Source organism: Orcinus orca, chromosome X (genome assembly GCF_937001465.1).
Source record: "Orcinus orca chromosome X, mOrcOrc1.1, whole genome shotgun sequence".
Lineage (NCBI taxonomy): Eukaryota > Metazoa > Chordata > Mammalia > Artiodactyla > Delphinidae > Orcinus > Orcinus orca.
In genome coordinates, this window is record NC_064580.1 from 93,301,270 (window position 1) to 93,328,151 (window position 26,882).

At 38.9% G+C, this 26,882-nt stretch overlaps 2 protein-coding genes across 2 annotated transcripts in view; both read left to right on the forward strand.

The window, feature by feature from the left end:
- Nucleotides 1-5,395, forward strand: part of RADX (RPA1 related single stranded DNA binding protein, X-linked) — a 71,387-nt gene extending 65,992 nt beyond the window's left edge. The window contains exon 14 of the mRNA XM_033408852.2: nt 5,283-5,395. Coding sequence (XP_033264743.1) covers nt 5,283-5,305 — 23 coding nt within the window. The 3' untranslated portion in view covers nt 5,306-5,395. The remainder of the gene's footprint in view (nt 1-5,282) is intronic.
- RNF128 (ring finger protein 128) overlaps nt 3,450-26,882 on the forward strand; it is a 99,004-nt gene continuing 75,571 nt past the window's right edge. The window contains exon 1 of the mRNA XM_004281501.3: nt 3,450-5,626. Coding sequence (XP_004281549.1) covers nt 5,221-5,626 — 406 coding nt within the window. The 5' untranslated portion in view covers nt 3,450-5,220. The remainder of the gene's footprint in view (nt 5,627-26,882) is intronic.

Consider the following 26,882-nt stretch of genomic DNA (forward strand, 5'->3'; position numbering starts at 1 on the left):
ACCGCAAAAAAAAAAAAAAAAAAAAAAAAAAAAAGTCAAGGCAATTAAATTTTAAGGTTGGGCTTGTAACTCCAATGTCTGTTTCTTTAAACTCTAATTTGAGCACAAAGTAAAACGTTTGAATAATAATAAATTTTCAGCTAGTAGATTACTGTGAGATAAACTTCTTTAAATCCTAGGGTTCATAAAATAATGAGCCCAGTTATTGCAGCATATATCCAAGTATTTGAATGCCCACTCTATGGCAAGCACTGAGTTTGCACTAGGAACACAATACAATACAAGCAAAAACAGACATGGCCCCTACTGTCATAAAGCTTACAGTGTTGTGGAGGAGAAAGACATTCAAATAATTGCACAAATAAATAAGATAAATTTCACAAAGGAAGCTGGCCGGGGGGCATTGGGAAAGTTTTTCCTGAGGAAGTGAACTTGAGGTGAAAAAGCCTTGCAGCACAAGGTGTGCTTGAGAACTTGAATGAGAACTGATATGGCTGGAGTGCGGAATGTTGGATACAAGACGAGACAGACAGACAAAGGCTCTTGCAAATTACACAGAGCCTTATAGTCCATGGTAAGGATTTTAGTATGTATCTTCAGAGCACTAGGAAGCCATTAAGTGGTTTGTGGCCAGGGATATGCCTTGATTCGATTCATGTTTTAGAGTGGTCACTGTCTCCTGGAAGGAGAATGGATTATAAGAAGGTTAGCAGAGACTGCTAGCTGTACCCTAATACCTATTCTATAGTAATAGTTCTCCCCATGTTTAGCTAAACACATGGCTATGTAGAATAAAGAATACTTTTTCTTGCTTCCTTTGTAGCTGGATATGGCCTTGTGACTATTTCTTTTATTTGGCTAGGGCTAATATTAAAATTAATTTCTTTTGAACATACGCCAAGTCAGAGTCACCCAAGGCAGAACTGGAAGTTTGCTATGAATAATCAAGGGGTACCTGTATTCTATTAGAAACACAGCCCTGTACTTCCTCATCTTTATTTTTTATTTATTTATTTTTAATAAATTTATTTATTTATTTTCGGCTGCGTTGGGTCTTCGTTGCTGCACGCGCGGGCTTTCTCTAATTGCGGCAAGCAGGGGCTACTCTTCGTTGGGGTGCACGGGCTTCTTATTGCGGTGGCTTCTCTTGTTGCGGAGCACAGGCTCTAGGCTCACGGGCTTCAGTAGTTGTGGCACGCGGGCTCTAGAGTGCAGACTCAGTAGTTTTGGCTCGCAGGCTCTAGAGCGCAGGTTCAGTAGTTGTGGTGCCCGGGTTTAGCTGTTCCGTGGCATGTGGGATATTCCCGGACCAGTGCTCAAACTCGTGTCCCCTGCATTGGCAGGCGGATTCTTAACCACTGCGCCACCAGGGAAGTCCTCGTCATCTTTAAATGGTAGGTTTGCCATAGCTGTTATTCAATCATATGGAAAAAATTGAAATGTTCCTTGCTTAAGAGATGAGTGATTCACTTCTCTATACCTTAATTAATATTGTGTACCTTTGCTAAGATACTTAATATTTATTAAGGTACAAGTAGTTGAAAAAGTCCAGTAGTATTAAATGTTTGAAACATAGCAGTGGTTCTCAAACTTGACTTCATATTGGTATCACCTGGAGAATTTTAAAAATTACTATGCCTGGGCTTCCCTGGTGGTGCAGGGGTTAGGAATCCACCTGCCAATGCAGGGGACACAGGTTTGAGCCCTGGTTCAGGAAGATCCCACACGCTGCAGAGCAGCTAGGCCCGTGTGCCACAACTACTGAGGCTGCACTCTAGAGCCCGCGTGTCTAGAGCCCGCGCGCCTAGAGCCGGTGCCCCGTGACAAGAGGCCACCGCAATGAGAGGCCCACGCATGGCAATGAAGAGTAGACCCTGCTCACCGCAACTAAAAAAAGAAAGCCCACACGCAGCAATGAAGGCCCAACGCAGCCAAAAATTAATTAATTAATTAATTAATTTAAAAAATTATTCCTACGTGCCACCCCCACCCCAGGTTTCTGATTGGAGTGTAGCCTGGGCGTCAAGAGAGTCAACATCTCCCCCAGATGATTCTAATGTGCAGACGAGTTTGAAAACCACTGTTACATAGTCCTGTTTCAAGCACTTGTTAGTTTTATTAGAGATCAAGCTTCACCCAGTACTTTGAACTTACCTCCTATCTAGGTGCCATAGTTCATCTGCTCTCAATGCAGCTTCCACTTCAATTGTTCTGATAAGGAAAAATTAACAATTGATAGTTTTGAAACAACTTTCATTTTCATAGAGTTCTAGCATGGCAGATCTGGAAAAGACTTGATAGATAAATTTTAACCCAACCTCTTTCATTGTGTAAAAGAAGAAAAAGTCCAGGAGAGGTTATTATTTTCCTGAGGATATAACACTAGCTGTTGCAGTATCAGCACTTGCACAACCTTTTGGTTTTTAAGATAACTTCAGAAATGTTCAGAGAACCACGTAAAGTACAAATAAAACATCAGACCTTTATAGATTGGAAGTTGAAGCACGATGAGGTTGAAATAAAATGACAGCAGCTAATCTGTCAAAACTACAACTAGGACTTCCCTGGTGGCGCAGTGGTTAAGAACCCACCTGCCAATGCAGGGGACACGGGTTCAATCCCTGGTCCAGGAAGATCCCACATGCCGCGGAGCAACTAAGCCCGCGTGCCACAATTACTGAGCCTGCGCTCTAGAGCCCACGAGCCACAACTACTGAGCCCACGCACCACAACTACTGAAGCCCAAGTGCCTAGAGCCCGCGCTCCACAGCAAGAGAAACTACTGCAATGAGAAGCTCGCACATCGCAATAAAGAGTAGCCCCCACTCACTGCAACTAGAGAAAGCCCGCGCGCAGCAATGAAGACCCAACGCAGCCAAAAATAAATTAATTAATTAAAAAAAAACTACTAGATCCCATACTATTCATCATGTACAACTTGTATAATCTAAAGTTCTTAAATTGTAAAGTGTGTAAGAATTACCTGGAGAGCTATTTAAAATGTGAATTCCTATATATATTCCTCCAATTTTGATTCAGGCTGACCCAGAAATCTTCACTTTTAATAAACTTCCAAGTGAGTCTAATGTAGGTATTCCACAGATAAAATTTTAAAAACACTGAATAAGTACTAGACCACTCACCGCCCCCCCCCAGCAAATTACCTTAAGACTTAACTGGAAAATTGCATTGATGGGTATTTATCGTTCTAGGACTAATTTTACTTAACTGTAAAATTTTAAAAACAATCTAAAATTATCTTTGTGAGTTATGACTCTCTGAAAGCCATACAAGGAAACATAAAAGCACTTACATACAAGGCATATAATGCTGGTTACCATACAAAGTCATGCACTTCAAACTTCAGAGTAATTTAAAATAGTTTAGCAAAGTTCACCAGTGCTGCCATAAAGTGTTATGGAAAGTTGTCATTTTAAAAGCATATAATGATGTTCCTTTAGAAACAATTTAATAACTGGTAGAGAAGGTTAACTCAAATTTCTACAACTTTACTAATGAATTGCCTGTTGAATGCTGATGTTGAATTTATCACAGATGTCTATTAGCAATTAGCAGACTAATCATTTTGACAATAACACTTTTGTTTTCAGTTTGATAGTTTTCTTTATCTAGTGAATACAGTCTTTATTATGAGTTTGAACGTTGGCGATAGTGTTTACTCTGAAATAGACCATGAGCTAATACACAAGACCTTTAAACTTTTCATGAATAATTATTAAGTGATTACTGTGTGTAAGTTGTTACTAATACCAGGTACTGTGAGGGAGATATGAGTAATCAGCAGCTGTAACAGGATAAAAAGGTTCATATTTCTATTGTGCATCTGCTGGGATTTATCCATCAGGTTCTACTGCAGATTCCGTGAACTCTCCTCTGCTGTTAACTGTTGGTTCCCACTTTCAGGGTCCAGTCCAACGCTAATACCTCAGATGCCCAAGAACGGACAAGAAGTGTGTGTGGGGGAAAATAGCTTTATTAATCATGTCCTTCAACAATGTTTCCTATTTTCTGTTGTCCTGTCCCCTTGACTCTAGTGGTATTCCTTATTTCAGACTATTTTCCTTGGACTTCAGGCTACCATTGTGTCTGCCTTCCTTTTGACCTGGTGTCTTTCTGCTTCTCTGACAGCCTGTTGCCTATTTGTGTAGTTTGCTGACTCTTGGCCCAGTCAGACTCCTGATATCTCTGTTTGTCTTGTTGTCCATTCATCTACTCCTTCACTAGCCCCTGATTCACTTTGTTATAAAGCAGAAACTAACACACCATTGTAAAGCAATTATACTCCAATAAAGATGTTAAAAAAGAATATATAAAAAATGCAAAAAAAAACAGAGCTTACAGTAAAGGAAGCGACGAAATAACTAAAGCTGTCTATACATTTGAAAGAACTAGAATTAAAATTTTTAAATGTTAAAAGATAAACCTTGAACAGTCTTTTGTTAGAGTATAACACATGGGACATAAAAATTAATGGAATGCATCAACAGATATTTGAGTGCCCACCATGGGCAAGGCCTTGTACTTGAAAGGATCTCTAACGATGAATATGTTTCCTTTTCAATGAATAAACAAAGGTAGCATAAGATGTTCCTTGGGGAGCCTGTTAAGAAAAATTCCACAAAGAAATAAGAGAAAAAAAGGCTGTGAAATCAATTCTACCAATGCGGTAGCAATTAAAATGATGGATCTTAACTTACTTCCGGCTGAACTGGTTGATAGCATTGTTTCAGCAGGGCTTGGAAAACCAGTTTGGTGTTTTAGATGATCTGAGAGAGGTGACTTTCATTTTGTCACATGGTAATCCCAAGAGTCCAGTTCCTCATTCCAATCCACTCCATGTTTATGAAAGTTCATTAGCTGGAACAGTAAGAAGAAAAAAATGTCAGTGAAGGAAGTCATCCAATCCTGATAAGTTGACATGTAGAATAAAGTTGATGGTGTTATTTATTTCTAAGGTAATCCTGGTTAAGGGTTACATGTGTGTACAGTTGGAGGAGGGGCAGGCAAAACGGAATGTAGCTAAGTAAAGTGAAATAGAGCTGATGTATTCAGAGCTTACGTTGCTAGAGGTGAGATCAGTTACCTACTTGCAGCTGAAATTTCAAACTTCTGCTTAGTGGGGACCTGAGTGGACAAATGGTGACTGATAGTTGGAAATATCAGCAGACATCTTAAATTTTATTCTCAAATGAATGAGCAATGAACCAGGAGAATAAGTCCAGTTGTTTTCAGCTGCTGGTAATTTTTACCTTTTTATTTAGAATCACAGCACCTTTTTCAATGAATGCCCGTGTGACTGTGGCTTATTACAATGAAACCAGCAACTACACTTCAACAGAGACATGTGAATGTGGTGTTTATGGATTAGCCTCACCGGTGGCTAATGCTATAGGGGTGGTGGCCATCCCTAAGGGCAGTAACTACCTAGCTTGTGACTACAACACTGAGTTTACTAATACTAAGAAGCCCTGGATTGCACTGATAGAAAGAGGTAATTGTACATTTTCAGAAAAAATTCAAGCAGCAGGCAGAAGAAATGCTGATGCTGTTGTGATTTACAATGCTCCAGACACTGGCAACCAGACGATACAGATGGCAAATTTCGGTAAGTAAGAACTGATTCCCAAAGAGGGTGAATGTCTTTGTTTATCTTAACATGGTATTTCCATCTACAATGACTCAGGGTCTGGCAATGAGGTTGTAAAACAAGTGTATTTTAAATTTTCTTGCCTGGCACTACTCTGAATTACTTCACTATTATTTAATATTGGCAATTAATTTGTTTCAAGGTCAAAAGCAATTCATGAAGTGGTTCCTGTTTTCTTTCACGATGTTCTTAGCTCTACTAGTTTTCTCAGTGTGTATTACAGAATTGCTTTTTAATAAATGTGCCTTTACCTGTAACCATTCAAGAAAATATAAATATTTAAATTTCATTCTTAATTTGTACTTTTCAGTTTGATTCAGGGTTGTATGTATTCAAGTGTGCAGTAACTGCAAAACTGATTCATTATTATGATTAAACAGTAGCATATTGTAAGTGTGAAAAATGCTTACAGAAATGAGAATTCAACTCTCTGCTGTGTGCATGTGATATTTTAATGTCTGTGGGACTAATATACCTAAAACTACTCTGTAAGAAACATTATACATTGAAAACGGTAAGGCTGAAATTGGATACCTCTGTAATTCACACCAAAAGTAAAGATTTCCCTTAAAAATGTTTACTTATGACTTCTTAAGTAAATATAATTATCAAATTTATTAATTTTGTGAAGGAATGTACTTCTTAGAATTACTGTTTTCATTTTGTAAAAAATGCCACTTTCCAAATAAATGGTTTTAAACTAATGAAGAAGTAGACTTCTGAAACAAGTTTTCTATACTGTAGGTGGGTAAAGGTTTTTTGACCCCAGACTTGGCCAAAGGAGAAAAATGGTAATTTCAAACAGGGTAAGATCTGGTCGAACACAATACCAGGATAATTGGTATTCTTACCACCAAGTTTGGCCTCTGAGAAGATTAATGTAAATTAAATCAACCAGATTTCAGAACTGTAAGAAAAAAACAAATTTGTGTTAAGAGTAGTAGAGTGGAACATCCAGGTTGTGTACCTACAGTATGGCAATTTAGTACTAATCTTTGAAAAACAAGCTGCTTGTTTCTCTGGGTATCAAAAACTAGGTAACATGGTCTTTAACAGTACAAAATTATTGTAAATGTACAAAGCTCTACTTGCTACCTTTTGTAACATATCCTGGACATTTGGAGAACCCAGGCATTCACATTTTTTTCTTTTGAAGTTAAGAGCACTTCATAAACATTATCTGCATGTACCTATAATTTTACGAGTGAATTTTATTTTTGTAGAAATAAAATGAGGTGGCTTTCTGTTGAAGATTAGAAATTAAACCTTTTCTAAGGAACCTACTTGCTCTATGTTTCAACTTAGAGATTCTGAGTATTCTAGGTTTCCTTTTACATGCATAGCCACATTCTGCTGTTCACTCCCCTGCTTTCTTTAGGATAATTTTCTTTCTTTTTTTAAAATTGAAGTATAGTTGATTTACAATGTTGTGTTAGTCTCAGGTGTATAGCAAAGTGATTCAGTTATATATATATATATATATATATATATATATATATATATATATATATTCTTTTTCAGATTATTTTCCCATATAGGTTATATAAAATATTGAGTATAGTTCCCTGTGCTATGCAGTAGGTCCTTGTTGTTTATTTTATATATAGTAGTGTATATATGTTACCCCAAAATTCCTGATTTATTATCCCTCCCCACCTTTCTCCTTTGGTAAACATAAGTTTGTTTTCTATGTCTGTGAGTCTGTTTCTGTTTTATAAATCTTCTGCTTTTTTAAAAGTATAAACAGTATCAAACTAAATAGTAGTCATGTTTTCCAAACTTGCTTTGCATCATGCAATAAGGGCCAACTACTGGAAAGTAGGTGCTCAGCCACTGAATTTAAAAGACTGACCAAAACAGTAAATCTCTCCAAAAGGCATGCACAGTCATTTGAGTATACGTCTCTGAGCAGAATTTAAGAAACAAAGCAGTTACATTTATCATTGAATATATACTTCCAATATAATCAAGGATATGTGATCAAAAACATTTTTTAAAGCTACGGCATTGCATGTTTTAAAATAAGCACATTTGAAAAAATAGCATAATCATAGTAACTGTAATAGTTAATATTTATTGCCATTTAATATATGTCAGGCACTGTTTTAGGGTCTTTATTTAATGAATGTTGAGCTTTAACGTTAAACGATCTCAACCCCAAAGAATTAAAATTGTAAGTTTAGTGTTTTGCCGTTATAAAACCTGTCAACTAGTGTGTCATTGGAGTTCTTCCTTCCCAGAAATTTCTCTTATATAGATACTATTATATGATGCAGTTGACAAACATAGGGAAGGGAGTGTGGATACGAAAACTCTATGATCAGCCCCTAGACCATTAAAGATTGAGTCATTATTTTATAACATAAGCCAAAATTGTGTTTGTTTTTGCTGTCTTTCATTAGGGTTTTGTTTAGGCACAGAGGGTAGGGCAACAACTCCTCCTCCTCCTCCTCCAAAAGCTCAAGGCTTTACCATCTATCACATTATCTATTTTTTATTAGTTATCTATTTTATACATATTAGTGTATATATGTCAACCCCAATCTCCCAATTCATCCCACCACCACCACCCCCCGCCAAATTCCCCCCTTGGTGTCCATACGTTAGTTCACTATATCTGTGTCTCTATTTCTGCCCTACAAACCAGTTCATCTGTACCATTTTTCTAGGTTCCACATATATGCGTTAATATATGATATTTGTTTTTCTCTTTCTGACTTACTTCACTCTGTATGACAGTCTCTAGATCCATCCACATCTCTACAAATGACTCAATATTGTTCCTTTTTATGGCTGAGTAATATTCCATTGTACATATGTAGCACATCTTCTTTACCCATTCGTCTGTCAATGGGCATTTAGGTTGCTTCCATTACCTGGCTATTGTAAAAAGAGCTGCAATGAACATTGTGGTACATGACTCTTTTTGAATTATGGCTTTTTCAGGGTATATGCCCAGCAGTGGGATTGCTGGGTCATATGGTAATTCTATTTTTAGTTTTTTAAGGAACCTCCATACTGTTCTCCATAGTGGCTGTATCAATTTACATTCCCACCAAAAGTGCAAGAGGGTTCCCGTTTCTCCACACCCACTCCAGCATTTGTTGTTTGTAGATTTTCTGATGATGCCCATTCTAACTGGTGTGAGGTGATACCTCATTGTAGTTTTGATTTGCATTTCTCTAATAATTAGTGATGTTGAGCAGCTTTTCATGTGCTTCTGGGCCAACTGTATGTCTTCTTTGGAGAAATGTCTATTTAGGTCTTCTGCCCATTTTTGTATTGGGTTGTTTGTTTTTTTAACATTGAATTGCATGAGCTGTTTATATATTTTCGAGATTAATCCTTTGTCCATTGATTCGTTTGCAAATATTTTCTCACATTCTGAGGGTTGTCTTTTTGTCTTGTTTGTAGTTTCCTTTGCTTTGCAAAACCTTGTAAGTTTCATTAGGTACCATTTGTTTATTTTTGTTTTTCTTTCCATTACTCTAGGAGGTGGATCAAAAAATATCTTGCTGTGATTTATGTCAAAGAGTGTTCTTCCTATGTTTTCTTCTAAGAGTTTTAAAATGTCTGGTCTTACATTTAGGTCTCTAATCCATTTTGAGTTTATTTTTGTTTATGGTGTTCTAATTTCATTCTTTTACATGTAGCTGTCCAGTTTTCCTAGCACCACTTATTGAAGAGACTGTCTCTTCTCCATTGTATATCCTTGCCTCCTTTGTCATAGATTAGTTGACCATAGGTGTGTGGGTTTATCTCTGGGCTTTCTATCCTGTTCCATTGATCTCCATTTCTGTTTTTGTGCCAGTACCATACTGTCTTGATTACTGTAGCTTTGTAGTATAGTGTGAAGTCAGAGAGTCTGATTCCTCCAGCTCCGTTTTTTTCCCTCAAGACTGCTTTGGCTATTGGGGGTCTTTTGTGTTTCCATACAAATTTTAAGGTTTTTTGTTCTAGTTCTGTAAAAAATGGCAGTGGTACTTTGATAGGGATTGCATTGAATGTGTAGATTGCTTTGGGTAGTATAGTCATTTTAACAATATTGATTCTTCCAATCCAAGAACATGGTATACCTCTCCATCTGTCTTTGTCATCTTTGATTTCTTTCATCAGTGTCTTATAGTTTTCTGAATACAGGTCTTTTACCTCCTTAGGTAGGTTTATTCCTAGGTATTTTATTCTTTTTGTTGCAATGGTGAAAGGAATTATTTCCTTAATTTCTCTTTCTGGTCTTTCGTTAGTGTATAGGAGGAATGCAAGAGATTTCTGTGCATTAGTTTTGTATCCTGCAACTTTACCAAGTTCATTGATTAGCTCTAGTAATTTTCTGGTTCCATCTTTAGGATTCTCTGTATATAGTATCATGTCATCTGCAAACAGTGACAGTTTTACTTCTTCTTTTCCCATTTGTATTCCTTTTATTTCTTTGTCTTCTCTGATTGCCCTGGCTAGGACTTCCAAAACTATGTTGAATAATAGTGGCGAGAGTAGACATCCTTGTCTTGTTCCTGATCTTAGAGGAAATGCTTTCAGTTTTTCACCATTGAGAATGATGTTTGCTGTGGGCTTGTTGTATATGGTCTTTATTATGTTGAGGTAGGTTCCGTCCATGCCCACTTTCTGGAGAGTTTTTATCATAAATGGGTGTTGAATTTGGTCAAAAGCTTTTTCTGCATCTATTGAAATGATCATATGGTTTTTATTCTTCAATTTGTTAATACAGTGTATCACATTGATTGATTTGAGTATATTGAAGAATCCTTGCATCTCTGGGATAAATCCCACTTGGTCATGGTGTATGATCCTTTTAATGTGCTGTTGGATTCTGTTTGGTAGTATTTTGTTGAGGATTTTTGCATCTATGTTCATCAGTGATATTGGTTTGTAATTTTCTTTTTTTGTAGTATCTTTGTTTGGTTTTGTTATCAGGGTGACGGTGGCCTCATAGAATGAGTTTGGGAGTGTTCCTTCCTCTGAAATTTTTTGGAAGAGTTTGAGAAGGATGGGTGTTAGCTCTTCTCTAAAGGTTTGATAGAATTCAGCTGTGAAGCCATCTGGTCCTGGACTTTTGTTTGTTGGAAGATTTTTAGTCACAGTTTCAATTTCATTACTTGTGATTGGTCTGTTTATATTTTCTGTTTCTTCCTGGTTCAGTCTTGGAAGGTTATAACTTTCTAAGAATTTGTCCATTTCTTCCAGGTTGTCCATTTTATTGGCATAGAGTTGCTTGTAGTAGTCTCCTATGATGCTTTGTATTTCTGCAGTGTCCATTGTAACTTCTCCTTTTTCATTTCTAATTTTATTGATTTGAGTCCTCTCCCTCTTTTTCTTGATGAGTCTGGCTAAAGGTTTATCAATTTTCTTTATCTTCTCAAAGAGCCAGCTTTAGTTTTATTGATCTTTGCTATTGTTTTCTTTGTTTCTATTACATTTATTTCTGCTCTGATCTTTATGATTTCTTTCCTTCTACTAACTTTGGGTTTTGTTTGTTCTTTCTCTAGTTCCTTTAGGTGTAAGGTTAGATTGTTTATTTGAGATTTTTCTTGTTTCTTGAGGTAGGATTGTGTTGCTATTAACTTCCCTCTTAGAACTGCTTTTCCTGCATCCCATAGGTTTTGGATCATCATGTTTTCATTGTCATTTGTCTCCAGGTATTTTTTGATTTCCTCTCTGATTTCTTCAGTGATCTCCTGTTTATTTAGTAACGGATTGTTTACCATCCATATGTTTGTGTTTTTTACATTTTTTTCCCTATAATTGATTTCTAATCTCATAGCGTTGTGGTCAGAAAAGATGCTTGATATGATTTCAATTTTCTTAAATTTACCAAGGCTTGATTTGTGACACAAGATGTGATCTATCCTGGAGCATGTTCTGTGTGCACTTGAGAAGAAAGTGTAATCTGCTCTTTTCAGATGGAATATCCTATAAATATCAGTTAAATCTCTCTGGCTTACTGTGTCATCTAAAGCTTGCTTTTCCTTATTAATTTTCTGTCTGAATGAACTGTCCATTGGTGAAAGTGGGGTGTTAAAGTCCCCTATTATTGTGTTACTGTCGATTTCCCCTTTGATGGCTCTTAACATTTGCCTTATGTATTGAGGTGCTCCTATATTGGGTGCATAAATATTTACAATTGTTATGTCTTCTTCTTGGATTGATCCCTTGATCATTATGTAGTGTCCTTCTTTGTCTCTTCTAATAGTCTTTATTTTAAAGTCTATTTTGTCTGATATGAGAATTGCTACTCCAGCTTTCTTTTGATTTCCGTTTGCATGGAATATCTTTTTCCATCCCCTCACTTTCAGTCTATATGTGTCCCTAGGTCTGAAGTGGGTCTCTTGTAGACAGCATATATATGGGTCTTGTTCTGGTATCCATTCAGCGAGCCTGTGTCTTTTGGTTGGAGCATTTAATCCATTCACGTTCAAGGTAATTATTGATATGTATGTTCCTATGACCATTTTGTTAATTGTTATGGGTTTGTTTTTGTAGGTCCTTTTCTTCTATTGTGTTTCCCACTTAGAGAAGTTCCTTTAGCATTTATCATAGAGCTGGTTTGGTGGTGCTGAATTCTGTTAGCTTTTGCTTGTCCATAAACCTTTGGATTTCTCCATTGAGTCTGAATGAGATCCTTGCCGGGTAGAGTAATCTTGGTTGTAGGTTCTTCCCTTTCATCACTTTAAATAAAAAATGCCACTCCCTTGTGGCTTGTAGAGTTTCTGCTGAGAAATCAGCTGTTACCCTTATGGGAGTTCTCCTGTATGTTATTTGTTGTTTTTCCCTTGTTGCTTTCAGTAACTTTTCGTTGTCTTTAATTTTTGTCAATTTGATTACTATGTGTCTCAGCGTGTTTCTCCTTGAGTTTATCCTGCCTGGGACTCTCTGCACTTCCTGGACTTGGGTGGCTATTTCCTTTCCCATGTTAGGGAAGTTTTTGTCTATAACCTCTTCAAATATTTTATCACATCCTTTATCTCTCTCTTCTCCTTCTATAATGCAAATGTTGTTGTGTTTAATGTTGTCCGAGAGGTCTCTTAGGCTGTCTTCATTTCTTTTCATTCTTTTTTCTTTATTCTGTTCCACGGCAGTGAATTCCACCACTCTGTCTTCCAGGTCACTTATCCGTTCTTCTGCCTCAGTTATCCTGCTATTGACTCCTTCCAGTGTATTTTTCATTTCAGTTATTGTATTGTTCATCTCTGTTTGTTTGTTCTTTGATTCTTCTAGGTGTTTGTTCTTTAATTCTTGTAAGTCTTTGTTCAACATTTCTTGCATATTTTCGATCTTTACCTCCATTCTTTTTCTGAGGTCCTGGATCATCTTCACTATCATTATTCTGAATTCTTTTTCTGGAAGGTTGCCTATCTCCACTTCATTTAGTTGTTTTTCTGGGGTTTTATCTTGTTTCTTCATCTGGTATAAAGTCCTCTGCCTTTTCATTTCGTCTCTCTTTCTGTGAATGTGGTTTTCCTTCCACAGGCTGCAGAACTGTAGTTCTTCTTGCTTCTGCTGTCTGCCCTCTGGTGGATGAGGCTATCTAAGAAGGTTGGGCAAGTTTCCTGATGGGAGGGACTGGTGGTGGGTAGAGCTGACTGTTGCTTTTGTGGGCAGAGCTCAGCAAAACTTTAATCCTCTTGTCTGCTGATGGATGGGGCTGGGTTCCCTCCCTGTTGGTTGTTTGGCCTGAGACGACCCAGCACTGGAGCCTACCTGGCTCTTTGGTGGAGCTAATGGTGGACTCTGGGAAGGCTCATGCCAAGGAGTACTTCTCAGAACTTCTGCTGCCAGTGTCCTTGTCCCCAGGGTGAGCCACAGCCACACCCATCTTTTGCAGGAGACCCTCCAACACTTGTAGTAGGTTTGGTTCAGTCTCCTATGGGGTCACTGCTCCTTCCCCTGGATCCTGATGCGCACACTACTTTGTGTGTGCCCTCCAAGAATGGAGTCTCTGTTTCCCCCAGTCCTGTCAAAAAGTCTTGCAATCAAATCCCACTAGGCTTCAAAGTCTGATTCTCTAGGAATTCCTCCTCCCATTGCCTGACCTCCAGGTTGGGAAGCCTGACATGGGGCTCAGGACCTTCACTCCAGTGGGTGGACTTTGTGGTATAATTGTTCTCCAGTTTGTGAGTCACCCACCCAGCAGTTATGGGACTTGATTTTATTGTGATTGCGCCCCTCCTACCATCTCACTGTGGCTTCTCCTTTGTCTTTGGCTGTGGGGTATCTTTTTTGGTGAGTTCCAGTGTCTTCTTGTCGATGATTGTTCAGCAGTTAGTTGTGATTCCGGTGCTCTCGCAAGAGGGAGTGAGCGCATGTCCTTCTACTCCGCCATCTTGAACCAATCTTTGAGTGTTCTATCACCTTATCTTTTATCACCCCTAAAAACCACCTTTTCAGAAAAACACACTCTAGCCCCCCTCAGGGCTGTGGACCCCCTTCACTTCCTTGGTTGCCACTATCTCTTCATTCCTTCCATCCCATTTTCCATGCTAGGCCTTCCTAGCCTTTCCACAATGCTGTGCCTCTTTATGTCTTACTGATGTCAATGCCCTCCAACCAAAGGCTCCTAGGAACAGATCTGTAGTTGAAAAAGTTGGGTTTATTACTTACTGCAGCAAAGGGAGAATGCACACCACAGGAAGTGATGGGGTATCTCAATAAGAGGGCTTAAGAAAGGATTTATAGGATTTGGGCTTGCTTCAGTTGATTTGGGGGAGGGTTTAAGGAAGCAGGCCATTGACCAGCCAGCCCAGTTTGCCTGAGACAGGGATTTCCTCGAACTTGGGACTTTCAGTGCTAAAACCAGGAAATTCCTGGGAAAACCAGGCTGAGTAGGCCACTCTAGCTGGCTTTATTCTGGATTTGGATACTGTCAGAAAGTAGGGGGTAATTCTGTGATTGGATTTCTAAATAAACCTTATTTGTAAGTGGGGAAGACTAACCTGAAGCTACAGCTATAATTAGTAAATAAGCAACAGTCACTCATGTTAGCCAGGATGGGAGATGTTTGGTCATTTTTGTGACTTGGATGCTGTTCATATTTTGACTGTGTTCAGACATGATTACAGGATGGTCTTGTTTTTGTCTTGATCTATCATGGCACAGAATGACCTCTACCGTTGATGCTCTGTGAAATTATTTATGTTCAACAAGAAAACACCAAAGCCTGATTGGTAGTGCCAGGCCAGGTCCCAGATATCAAGGGCTGCTTTCCTCTTTCTCAACAACAGTATACTACGCCTATGTCTTTACTGCTGTGCAAATACATTATCTCCTACCATTTTATGTATCAGTGCTTCCCCATCCCCTATAGCCTGCCTTCAAGGTCCCCAGCAAGCCTAAGGGATGCTTCTGCACTCCTTGCTTCTCATGGTTTCATGATGTGCATACAGAATGTCTTTACTCCTGGGCCCAATCCATTCATAGCCCCCCTACTAGCAGTATCCATTTTCTGAAGGGGACAACTTCAGTCTGAGAAGTGCTCCCACCGAGGAGGAATGGTGTCTAACCTAGTACTTGGAGGTAAACCTTTAATTCTAAGTTTCCCAGTTTGAAGTGTGTTTTGATTTGTATTTTGATGCAGTTGGAAATAGAAAGATATGCTTATGGTATCCTTAAGTAATTATGTAACTTCTTAACAACCCTTTCCAAATGCTCCAGAGACGTTCATCCATCCAGTTGTCCCAGGTGTACAAGAAAAGGCAGGACTCCTCAGTTATTAAAGCAGAAAATTCAGACTATGTTAAGTACTTGCTTGCTGACAGAACAGGTTTTGAAAGTTAAATATGCTATTAATAGGTTAATTGCCCTAAGGATTAGATTTTAATGTACTGTAGTTTATTTCAGCAAAATCAGTAATCTAAGAGGAATAAAATGTTTCTTAACGTTTTTATCATTATGACTGTGTTCAGCGAAGTGTATTACAGGGTGAGGTCTGCAGCATTTCAGAATCCCCCAAACTCACCAATTCCCCAGCAATTAAGTACATGGAAAGGAAGGGTTTAATCAGAGTATCAAATTCACATGTTTTAGAAAAAAAATTTTTCTAGAACTGAGAGGGGAAATAGAAACATAGTATATAAATGAAGTGAGAAGATAATAAAAACTTCAATAAGGCTTAGACTCTGATATATACATGAGTTTAATTCAAGAAAACTAATCAGTTCCACTTCAAATGAATCTCAGATCTGCCCAGCACCATCTCCAAGACTTCATCCTCAGAACTCTGCAATAACTTCCTAACTCATCTCCCTGCTTCTCTTGTCCCCCTCTAAGCCCACTACCCACACTGAAGCCAAAGTGGCTTTTTAGAATAAAACCAAACCACACCTTGTTTAAAACTCTTCAGTAGCTTCCCACTGCACTTAGAGTACATTCAGTCTCATTTCCATGTCCTCACCCAGCCATGAATTACCTGGCTCATGCCCACCTCTCTGACCTCATCTCCTCTCACCTCCCTGCACGCCTCCTGCCCCCTACACTGAGCTCCAGCCACACTGGGCTCCTTTCAGTCCCTCAATCCCACTAAACCCTTCCCTGACTTGAGCTTGAAAATACTTGAAACGGCCCTCTTCTTCACACTCCCACATCTCATTAAAGATCAAGTCCTGTTGATTCAACCTCCAAACATTTCTGAAATCCATCCCTTTTCCCACCTCTGCTGCATCCATCCAAGTCCAGGCCAATATCCTGTCTCACCTGGACTATTGCAGTAACCTCCCAGCAGGTCTCCCTCTTATTCTCGCCCCCTACAGAGTCTTGTCTTCCACCCAGCAGCCAGAGTGATCCTGTAGAAAATGGAATTCAGTCCCAATTAGAATAAAATCCAGGCTTCATGCCATGTCCTACAAAGCCGTGTGTGATGAGACCTGATTCCACACCCCTCTCTCCCACATGACTATGCCTCAGCCACTCTGGTCTTCTTTCTGTTTCTAAACCAAAAGAGCTAGCTTTTGCACTTGCTGTTCCCTCTACCGAAGTCATTTCTCTTTCATGTTTTCACATGATGCTTCCTCCAAAAATGTAACCATGTCACTACTTTCTCGACATGGCAGCTGGAGCGATCCTCTAAAAATCGAGGTTGGATCACATTGCTCTTCTTCTCAAAACCCCCCAGTGACTTTTCACTGTTCTTCAAATAAAGTCTAAACTTTGCCATGCTGAAAAGGACTTGCATCATCTGGCCTCTGCCTACCTTTCCAACCTAACAGTGCCACCCCTGCCCTACCAATGCCTAACCACTCTGACCTTCAGATATTTTCTCCAACCCACGAAGATTTTTCTGTGAGGCCCTTTGTGCTTGTTTTTCTCCCCATCACTATCATCACTACCACATGTAACAGGTTCTCCGAATCCCAGTTTAAATGTCACTTTGAAGAACTCCCCCCCTACCGCATTAATTCCAATCAAAACCTGGTGCTCATTTCTGTTGAAATCTCTTATAATGTGTAATGATTTTCTTATTTGCATATTATCTTAAGATGATTATTGTAATGATTTTCTTATAATGTGTAATGATTTTCTCATTTGCTTATTTTCTGTCTTTCCCACTTGATTGTAGGTTCCAGGAGGGCAGAGACCATGTCATCCATTGTAGTGCATAGTCTTCACTAGTTGTTAAATGAATGAAAGTTTAAGAAACTTGAAAGCAATTCCCTTTTATATATGAAAAGGTATACAAGTTTAAGTGAAGTTGATTAGGTGAATTCAGCAAACTATTGTACTTTAAAATTGTTTTTATTTTTACCTATACAAGTAATACTTTCTCCTTTAAAAAACAACACAAGATATAAAGTCCCCCTTGACTATTGCCCCCAATCTCAGGCCTCTCCCAAGAGATAACTATTGTTATTCATTCAGTAGGTAACCTTTCAGGCTTTTTCTATTAATTTTTACATATGTATACCTGTAGAAACTGCAAAGTCAACCTGTGTTTTATTTTTCACATTAACGAAGTTATTCTGTAGCCTGCTTTTGTCACTCAATAGTAGGAATTGGAGTTATTTCCATACTAATAAATTTATATTTAGATCTAATCCATTTTTAACTACGGCATAATATTTCATAGTGTGAACACACTCATAACTTATTCAACCACTCCCCTACTAATGGACATTTGGGTTGTTTTCAACTCTGCTCTTTTACAGACAATACTTCAATGAACATAATTATTGCTGATACCTAAGGAAGTTAATGATATGACCTTGCATCACTATTGATGTTGCTCTTGCATGTGACTGCCTTGTTGAACTCCTATTTCATTTTAATAGTTGGCTCTTGACTTTTCAGGATAAATGACCATTTTCTCTACAAAGCTTTACCTCATCTTTTATATTAACTGTACCTCTTCATTCTTTCCAGTGGTCTTATTCTATTGTCTAGGGTTCTAATAGTCATAATATATACACGTTTGACGTGTTCCTGACTTTACTACCAAAATGCTCCCACTGTTCCACCATTAAGTGTGTTGTTTGATAGAAGTTTCTGGGAGATACTCCTTATCAAGTTTCAGGACTTCAGTAAGACTTTTGAATCATGTTATTCTTACTGGCAAGCTATAATATAAATACATATATATATATACATATACTTATGTATGTATATGTGTAGATAGATATAAGATACAGCTATAGGGCTTTCCTGGTGGCGCAGTGGTTGAGAGTCCGCCTGCCGACTCTCATTGATATATATTCTCTACTTACCTCTTGTCCTCTTCCTTCTAAACTTTTAATCTTTTATTTATTATATTATTATTTACTGCCAGGACATTGATTGCCCCCCAAATTATTGATAACTACTTGGAAAGAATGTGCACACGGATGTGTGTGTGTGTGTGTGTGTGTGTGTGTGTGTGTAAGTACAGACAGAGAAATGCCTGGATAGGATTGCATAAAATAGAATAGTTCCTCTTAAGTACCCTCTCCCTCTATTTTCAGCAATCCTTGGTTCCTAAGTTCTCTTACCCCAGCTACCCCTCTTCCATCACTCAGGCTTACCTTCCCTAGACAACAAGGACTTCATGTAAATAAATTATATGTTTCCATCTAAACTCTCAAGTCTTATATCCTACTCACTTAGGTAATTGTTAGATATGCAGGAGCTACTTTGTTAAAGTATCCCAGGGGAAACTTTATTTGTTGTACTTGGAAACAACATGACTTAGACAAACAAACCCAATTTCTAACTGATGATAATTTCAGGACCTTTGAAAGAACTGTGGAACAGTAAATTGGGGGAAATCATATTTCAAAGCATCCCTTATCACATCATATAAGCAATAACCTACTCCACCTAACGTTTTAGATTTTTAGATGTATATCATATTTGTATCTAAATTTTTAATAATATATATTATCATGTGATCTTTTTAAAAAATTATTGTATTTATTTATTTATGGCTGTGTTGGGTCTTTGTTGCTACGCGTGGGCTTTCTCTAGTTGCAATGAGTGGGGGCCACTCTTCATTGCGGTGCGCGAGCCTCTCATTGCGGTGGCTTCTCTTGTTACAGAGCACGGGCTCTAGGTGTGTAGGCTTCAGTAGTTGCAGCACGAGAGCTCAGTAGTTGTGGCTTGCAGGCTCTAGAGCACAGGCTCAGTAGTTGTGGTGCACGGGCTTAGTTGCTCTGTGGCATGTGGGATCTTCCCAGACCAGGGCTCAAACCAGTGTCCCCTGAATTGGCAGGCAGATTCTTTTTTTTTTAATAGATCTTTATTGGAGTATAATTGCTTTACAATACTGTGTTAGTTTCTGTTGTACACCAAAGTGAATCAGCCATATGCATACATATGTCCCCATATCCCCTCTCTCTTGAACCTCCCTCCCATCCTCCCTATCCCACCCCTCTAGGTCATCTCAAAGCACCGAGCTGATCTCCCTGTGCTATGTGGCTGCTTCCCACTAGCTGTTTATTTTACTTTTGGTAGTGTATGTATGTCCATGCCACTCTCTCGCTTCGTCCCAGCTTACCCTTCCCCCACCCCGTGTCCTCAAGTCCATTCTCTATGTCTATGTCTTTATTCCTGCCCTGCAGCTAGGTTCATCAGTACCATTTTTTTTTAGGTTCCGTATATATGTGTCAACATACAGTATTCGTTTTCTCTTTCTGACTTACTTCACTCTGTATGACAGACTCTAGGTCCATCCACCTCACTACAAATAACTCAGTTTCATTTCTTTTTATGGCTGAGTAATATTGCATTGTATATATGTGCCACATCTTCTTTATCCATTCATCTGTCGATGGACATTTATGTTGGTTCCATGTCCTGGCTATTGTAAATAGTGCTGCAAGGAACATTGTGGTACATGACTCTTTTTGAATTATGGTTTTCTCAGGGTATATGCCCAGTAGTGGGATTGCTGGGTCGTATGGTAGTTCTATTTTTAGTTTCTTAAGGAACCTCCATACTGTTTTCCATAGTGGCTGTATCAGTTTACATTCCCACCAACAGTGCAGGAGGGTTCCCTTTTCACCACACCCTTTCCAGCATTTACTGTTTACTGTAGATTTTTTCATAATGAACATGCCAGCCGGCATGAGGTGATACCTCATTGTAGTTTTCATTTGCATTTCTCTAATAATTAGTGATGTTGGGCATCTTTCATGTGCCTCTTAGCCATCTGTATGTCTTCCTTGGTGAAATGTCTATTTAGGTCTTCTGCCCTTTCTTTTCCCCCGCCCATTTTTTTTTTTTTTTTTTTTTTTTTGTGGTACACAGGCCTCTCACTGTTGTGGCCTCTCCCGTTGCGGAGCACAGGCTCCGGACGCGCAGGCTCAGCGGCCATGGCTCACGGGCCTAGCCGCTCCGCGGCATGTGGGATCTTCCCGGACCCGGGCACAAACCCGTGTCCCCTGCATCAGCAGGCGGACTCTCAACCACTGCGCCACCAGGGAAGCCCCCGCCCATTTTTTAATTGGACTGTTTGTCTTTTGATGTTGAGCTCCACTAGCTGTTTGTATATTTTGGAGATTAATCCTTTGTCCTTTGTTTCATTTGCAAATATTTCATCCCATTCTGAGCATTGTCTTTCGTCTTTTTTGTGGTTTCCTTTGTGGTGCAAAAGCTTTTAAGTTTAATTAAGTGCCATTTGTTTATTTTTGTTTTTATTTCCATTACTCTAGGAGGTGGGTCATAAAAGATCTTGCTGTGGTCTATGTCAAAGAGTGTTTTCCTTTGTTTTCCTCTAAGAATTTTATAGTGTGTGGTCTTAACCAGATTCTTAACCACTGTGCCACCAGGGAAGTCCTACGTGATCTTCTTTATCATGCAATGATAGTGATACCACGTGGTTAAATAAATTAGTCTCTAGCAATAATCAATACATTGGCACCTCCTCGGTGGAAAGTACAAATAGAAGGAAATGAAAATTTGCTTAATAATTTACTTGCTTTCAATTTGTATTTTAAATGACTGTCTCCATATCATTATTCCTAATACCGGGAGCTCTTTCTTTTCTTTCAGCATTGCACCTAATTCCTATTAAAATATGTTTTTCTTTGCCCTTTATGAAGGCAATTGTTAACAATAAATATTCTATTAGCTATGTGCTGCACATTCTTCTAAGAGTAATTAATCACTTCAATAATCCATGAGGTACAAAGTGTTAGTATCCCCATTTTATATATATATGGAAACTGAGGCACAGAAACGTTGGTTAACTTCCCCTCATGGTCATACAGCTAGTAGATTGCAAAACTAGGGTTTGAACTCTATACTTCTATACCATGACTCCAGAATCCGTGCTTTTAATCAGTACACAATACTATAATACCTTTCTGGTGAGCATATACTATGCAAGGCACCATACAAAAATGGTACCAAAACACGATCATTGCCCTCAAGGAGGAAAATGTAGTAGGGAGAACCGATATTTATACAACTAGTAGAAGGCAGAATATAAAAAGCACTATTAATAGAAGTGTTAAGATTATTGGAGCTGAAGAGGTTAAGAAATTATGAGGTCATAGTGTTGGGAAGGTCATCAACGTGGATGTTAAAGTTATAGATGATTATAACAGAGAACTGAAAGATCAGTAGTAGGAGTATAAAAGGGAGAGCTAGGCAATCAGAAAGTGGAGTATTTCTGTTACGATTTCAGAAGTTGAGCAGATCAGGATGATAATAATGTCCAGAGTCTGGTCATGGCAGTGGGGTGACTACACTGGAATAGAGACAAAAGTCCCTCACGTTGAATCACAATGAGGTCAGAGTGTTGGATGATGGAAGAACTTAGGGTGGAGAGAATGCCTGTGATCCAAGTGACAAAGTCTTCATATATGTGGTGGAATGACTGGGAGGCTGGTCCATGACCAAACAGGGAGGGAAGGAATAGAAGGTGGTAAAACCAAGTGCCATGAGTCTCTTGACTGTCATGAGTCTCCAAAAAATGGGTTTTACTCATGACGGTGGGGGAAAAGTAGTCTGGAGACAACCATGTGGGAGTGAGGAGACCCCTTGTAGCCCTGAAGTATGTAGGATACAGAAGGATGAGCTGCCTCTACTAAAAGTAACTGAAGGAGAAGTGGTGTCCTCAGGGGTAAGATGGGTCAGGGACCATAAGGAAACATAAGCTTTAGTGTAACCCTCAGTGAAGAGGAAATGACAGAAATTTACCAGTTAGGCATGTGTCACGTAACCAGAGATCTAGAAGACACAGTGGAAATTCGGGGGAAAGAGCAGTGGAAGAAGAAAGTAATGAACAGTATAGAGAGGGGAGCACAGAAATGAAGATTAAACATATTAGCTTCCATTTGGGGCAATAACTAAGGATGACATGAATGTGAGAGAAGGAAGCATTAGTGTGAAGGTAAAAGTGTCTCAGACAAATAGAGGACTTGGGTTACCAGTGAAGAAGGCTGGCAGTCTATATAAAACATAAGAGAATTATTCACAAGAGAGCAGGCACTCTTGAAGGAGTTGAGAAGGGCAGAGCTGAATAGGGTAGAGATGAAAATATGAAAGAATTTAGATCAGTGGGGTCCTAGAGCTGTGGCTGTAGATTACAAGGGTGAAAGATGGGCATGTTAATGTTTGGGCAGGGAGGGGGAGTACACTGAAGGTAATAGGTGCTGAATGACCCAAAAGTAAAACTAACCAGCCTTAAGGTTCCAAATGGAACTTCTTTAAAGTCTTAAGTCAGGTGCAAGTTGGGGCTTGAGTTAAGTGTTACATAGGTATCTGGAGGATGTTTCATGAAAATATGAAATCCTTATAAAGAATTAGCTCATGACAAAATTCTTTGGGGCCATTTTAATAAATCAAATGTTCTGGGAAATGATCTGTTTGTTATGACTAATGCTTTTAGTAAAAACTGGTAGAAACCTAGTCAAGGCCTTAGGATTTCAAAATTGCAATGATTAAATGTCTGTATGCCCCCCATTCCAGAATTGAATTAAATCCAATCTACATTTACTTGTGTATATTTTTAGCTTTTAAATGGAAATGTAAATTGAGTTCTTCTCCTCAAGCAGTCAATTCAGTGACAGAGGCTGAGGAGGAGTGTAGAATCAGTCACATAGGAGGTCTGACATTATTTTACCTCTAAAAAATGCCTACATGGACCAAATAACCATTTGTCAAATTAATTTTTCCACTGATTATTTTTATTAACCTCATACAGGATATAACCAGCATCTAAATGCTCAGTAACTTGTGTATGGTAAGATCAGCTGCAGTTGCAGGCCACAGTGGTTAATTCTGAGAAATTTAGTACCATTCCGACCATACAGGCAAATGTTCTTCGAAAATTAGTCTTGTCAAAAAGCCAGGGTATGCAAAAAGGCCATATTTACCAAAGGGCTTTGAGGAGAATTCTTGGAACAGAAGTCAGATGGAGAGAGGGGTAAGTTGCATTTTGGCTGAAGGAAGATGTGTGGTTTCTCTGACCATTTCACAAAGAACACATCCTTTCTCCCCTGAAAACTGTAGCCCTTTGGCTGAACAAGGGAAGCTTAAAGAAGGCCTAAAGAGAAATACTAGGGCTCTAACCTGATGCATATTATCACATGACATCTCCCTCACCTGGGATACAGGGGTGAGGTTAAACACTAGGGCATAAGACCCTTGGGTGCTATTCGTTCTTGTTTACATACCCATAGCCTGGGTCTAGGGATAACTCTGCAGTGACTAAGAGGTAAGCTCCTAGGGAGAGCAAGCTCTGGCTGACAATTGGGTTTTCCAACATGGGAATAGAAGAAGACATAAAAATGTGGGTTTTTTTTAATCTAACTGTTCCCAGTGCAGAACTAATATACACCATAAACTTCCTTTCATCATAGAATAAGTCCTAGCCCTTCTTCAAAGTAATGAAATATTACTATATTCTATAATTCCAATTATAGAGCTTGCCAGCTTCAAGCAAGTCTAATTTAGTAAAGTTTTACTCTACTTGCAAAATAATTTGATAATGAAAGTAGAGTTCTATTTTCTTTATTCTGTATGCTTGGACTGTACTTCTGGCAATGAAAAAAGTTAAATCTAAAAGAATATCCACATTGTTCATTTGTGAAAATTGTTTAAACTATTGGATGTCCTATTAATACGTCTCTGAAAAAAATTGATGTCCACAGCCCATTAATTCTCACTCTGTGAACACTTAAAATGTTAGTAAAGTGGTAAATACAAGATGTGTCTCCTTCAAGCAGTAATACCTTACAAATCTGTTCCTTTAGGTTTCCATTTAATGGACCTGTGCTCTTAACCTGTAATTACATTTTAAAAACATGCAGTTGTGGTGTTTTGTGGGGGTTTTTTATGACATTTATTTGGGACATTTTTATGCTATAACTTCGTATGGGAATATTTCCATTTCCTTACAGTAAGATCTTAGAGATAGTATATATTTTTAAAATATCTTCTCATAGGGCTTCCCTGGTGGCGCAGTGGTTGAGAGTCCACCTGCCGATGCAGGGGACACGGGTTCGTGCCCCGGTCTGGGAAGATCCCACATGCCGCGGAGCAGCTGGGCCCATGAGCCATGGCCGCTGAGCCTGTGCGTCCGGAGCCTGTGCTCCGCAACGGGAGAGGCCACAACAGTGAGAGGCCCGCGTACCGCAAAAAAAAAAAAAAAAAAAAAATCTTCTCATATCACATACCCTATTTGCACTTTAGAGAAAGAAAATATTACTCAGAGTAGAAGGGTAATTCAAGGCTTTTTTGCCTTCAGCTGAACAAAAGGGCAAAAACAAAAAACCAAACAAAACCCCTATTGTCCTAAATTTACCTTCAGATAAATTTAATTACTGCATAGATTGTAGTATTCTGATTTCTGAAAGGCTAAACAGTAAAGTACCATGTTCTACTGAAATATGGAAAAATAGATAATCTAAATTCCTTTAATATGTTTGTTTTCCTGCCCTTGAGTCACTTTCACCCTTGTCTTTGACATACCACTAACATTCATAACAAAAGGAAAGCAGGGAAGACTAATATATACCACAAGACAAATCTCTAGTGCTCCAATCATTACTTTTGCACCTGTTGTTATTTTATTTTGTTAATGGTGTAAGCAACTGGATAAAACTCAGAGAACAGTAATTTCATTGAGGGAATTGACTTAAATGAATCCAGAAGAATTTTCAGTTTGATAAAAATGAAAACCTTTTTGACTCCCAGGGGTATTAAAGCTGATCTTGGCGCCTTAGGGAGAAATTCATAAAGAAAATAGCCAGCTATATTCTGGCCAGTTCTATTTTTTGAGCGCCAGTTGGCACTGGGGAGAGTACAAACAATAGTCTCTAGATTTTGTCTAGTTTCATGATTTGCTTCTTCTGAAGCTATAAGCAGGAACATGTGGTCAAATAAAATGTGGCTATGTGTACAATTTATACAACTGAACTGTGTACGCCCCCATTTAACTGTAAGGAAGTTGTGGGGAAGATACTTGCTGGATGGTCCATGGCTTGTTAGGAACCGGGCTGCACAGCAGGAGGTGAGAGGCGGGCGAGCAAGGGAAGCTTCGTCTGCCGCTCCCCATCCCTCCCCATTGCTTGCATTACCGCCTGAAACACCCACCCCTGTCTGGTCCATGGAAAAATTGTCTTCCATGAAACCGGTCCATCGTGCAAAAAGGTTGGGGACCGCTGCCATAGAGGATGCTGGGGGGAAGGGTAAGCTGTGACAAAGCGAGAGAGTGGCATGGACATATATACACTACCAAACGTAAAATAGATAACTAGTGGGAAGCAGCCACATAGCACAGGGAGATCAGCTCGGTGCTTTGTGACCACCTAGAGGGGTGGGATAGGGAGGGTGGGAGGGAGGGAGACGCAAGAGGGAAGAGATATAGGAACATATGTATACGTATAACTGATTCACTTTGTTATAAAGCAGAAACTAACACACCATTGTAAAGCAATTATACTCCAATAAAGATGTAAAAAAATATTTTGATCCAACAAAAATATAAAAATAATTTTTGCCAAAGAAAACACTGAATCTAAATTCCCATTCTTCTCCATAAGCAAAACACCCTCTTAATTTATAGGAACACCTGCTGATTCATAGGATTTGGTCTCAGACAAAACCTTTGTGATAGGGACCGGGCAGGAGGTAGGTAGAAATGCATCTTTGCAAACCCTGCAAAAATCTTGAATTAAAATCCACCTCTTTGGGGGCTTCCCTGGTGGTGCAGTGGTTGAGAATCTGCCTGCCAATGCAGGGGACACGGGTTCGAGCCCTGGTCTGGGAAGATCCCACATGCCACAGAGCAACTGGGCCCGTGAGCCACAACTACTGAGCCTGCGCGTCTGGAGCCTGTGCTCCTCAACAAGAGAGGCCGCGATAGTGAGAGGCCCGTGCACCGTGATGAAGAGTGGCCCCTGCTTGCTGCAACTAGAGAAAGCCCTCGCACAGAAACGAAGACCCAACACAGCCAAAAATAAATAAATTAATTAACTAATTAAATTTTAAAAAAGAATCACTTATTAAAAAAAATCCACGTCTTCACAGATATCCTCTTGTGGCAGAATGATTTAGTTGGTTTGTATAATAATGTAATAATTACATAAAATATAATAACGGTAGAGTTATTTAGTTGGTTTACATATTTATGCAGCGATTACCTGACAATAAGATTACCTTCATAAAATACAGGGGGATTCTCAAGTGCATAATAAAGTTTTCATTTCTTTGGGTCTAGATAGCATTTTATTTTTTATTTTTTTATTTATTTTTGGCTGCGTTGGGTCTTCCTTGTGGTGCGTGGGCT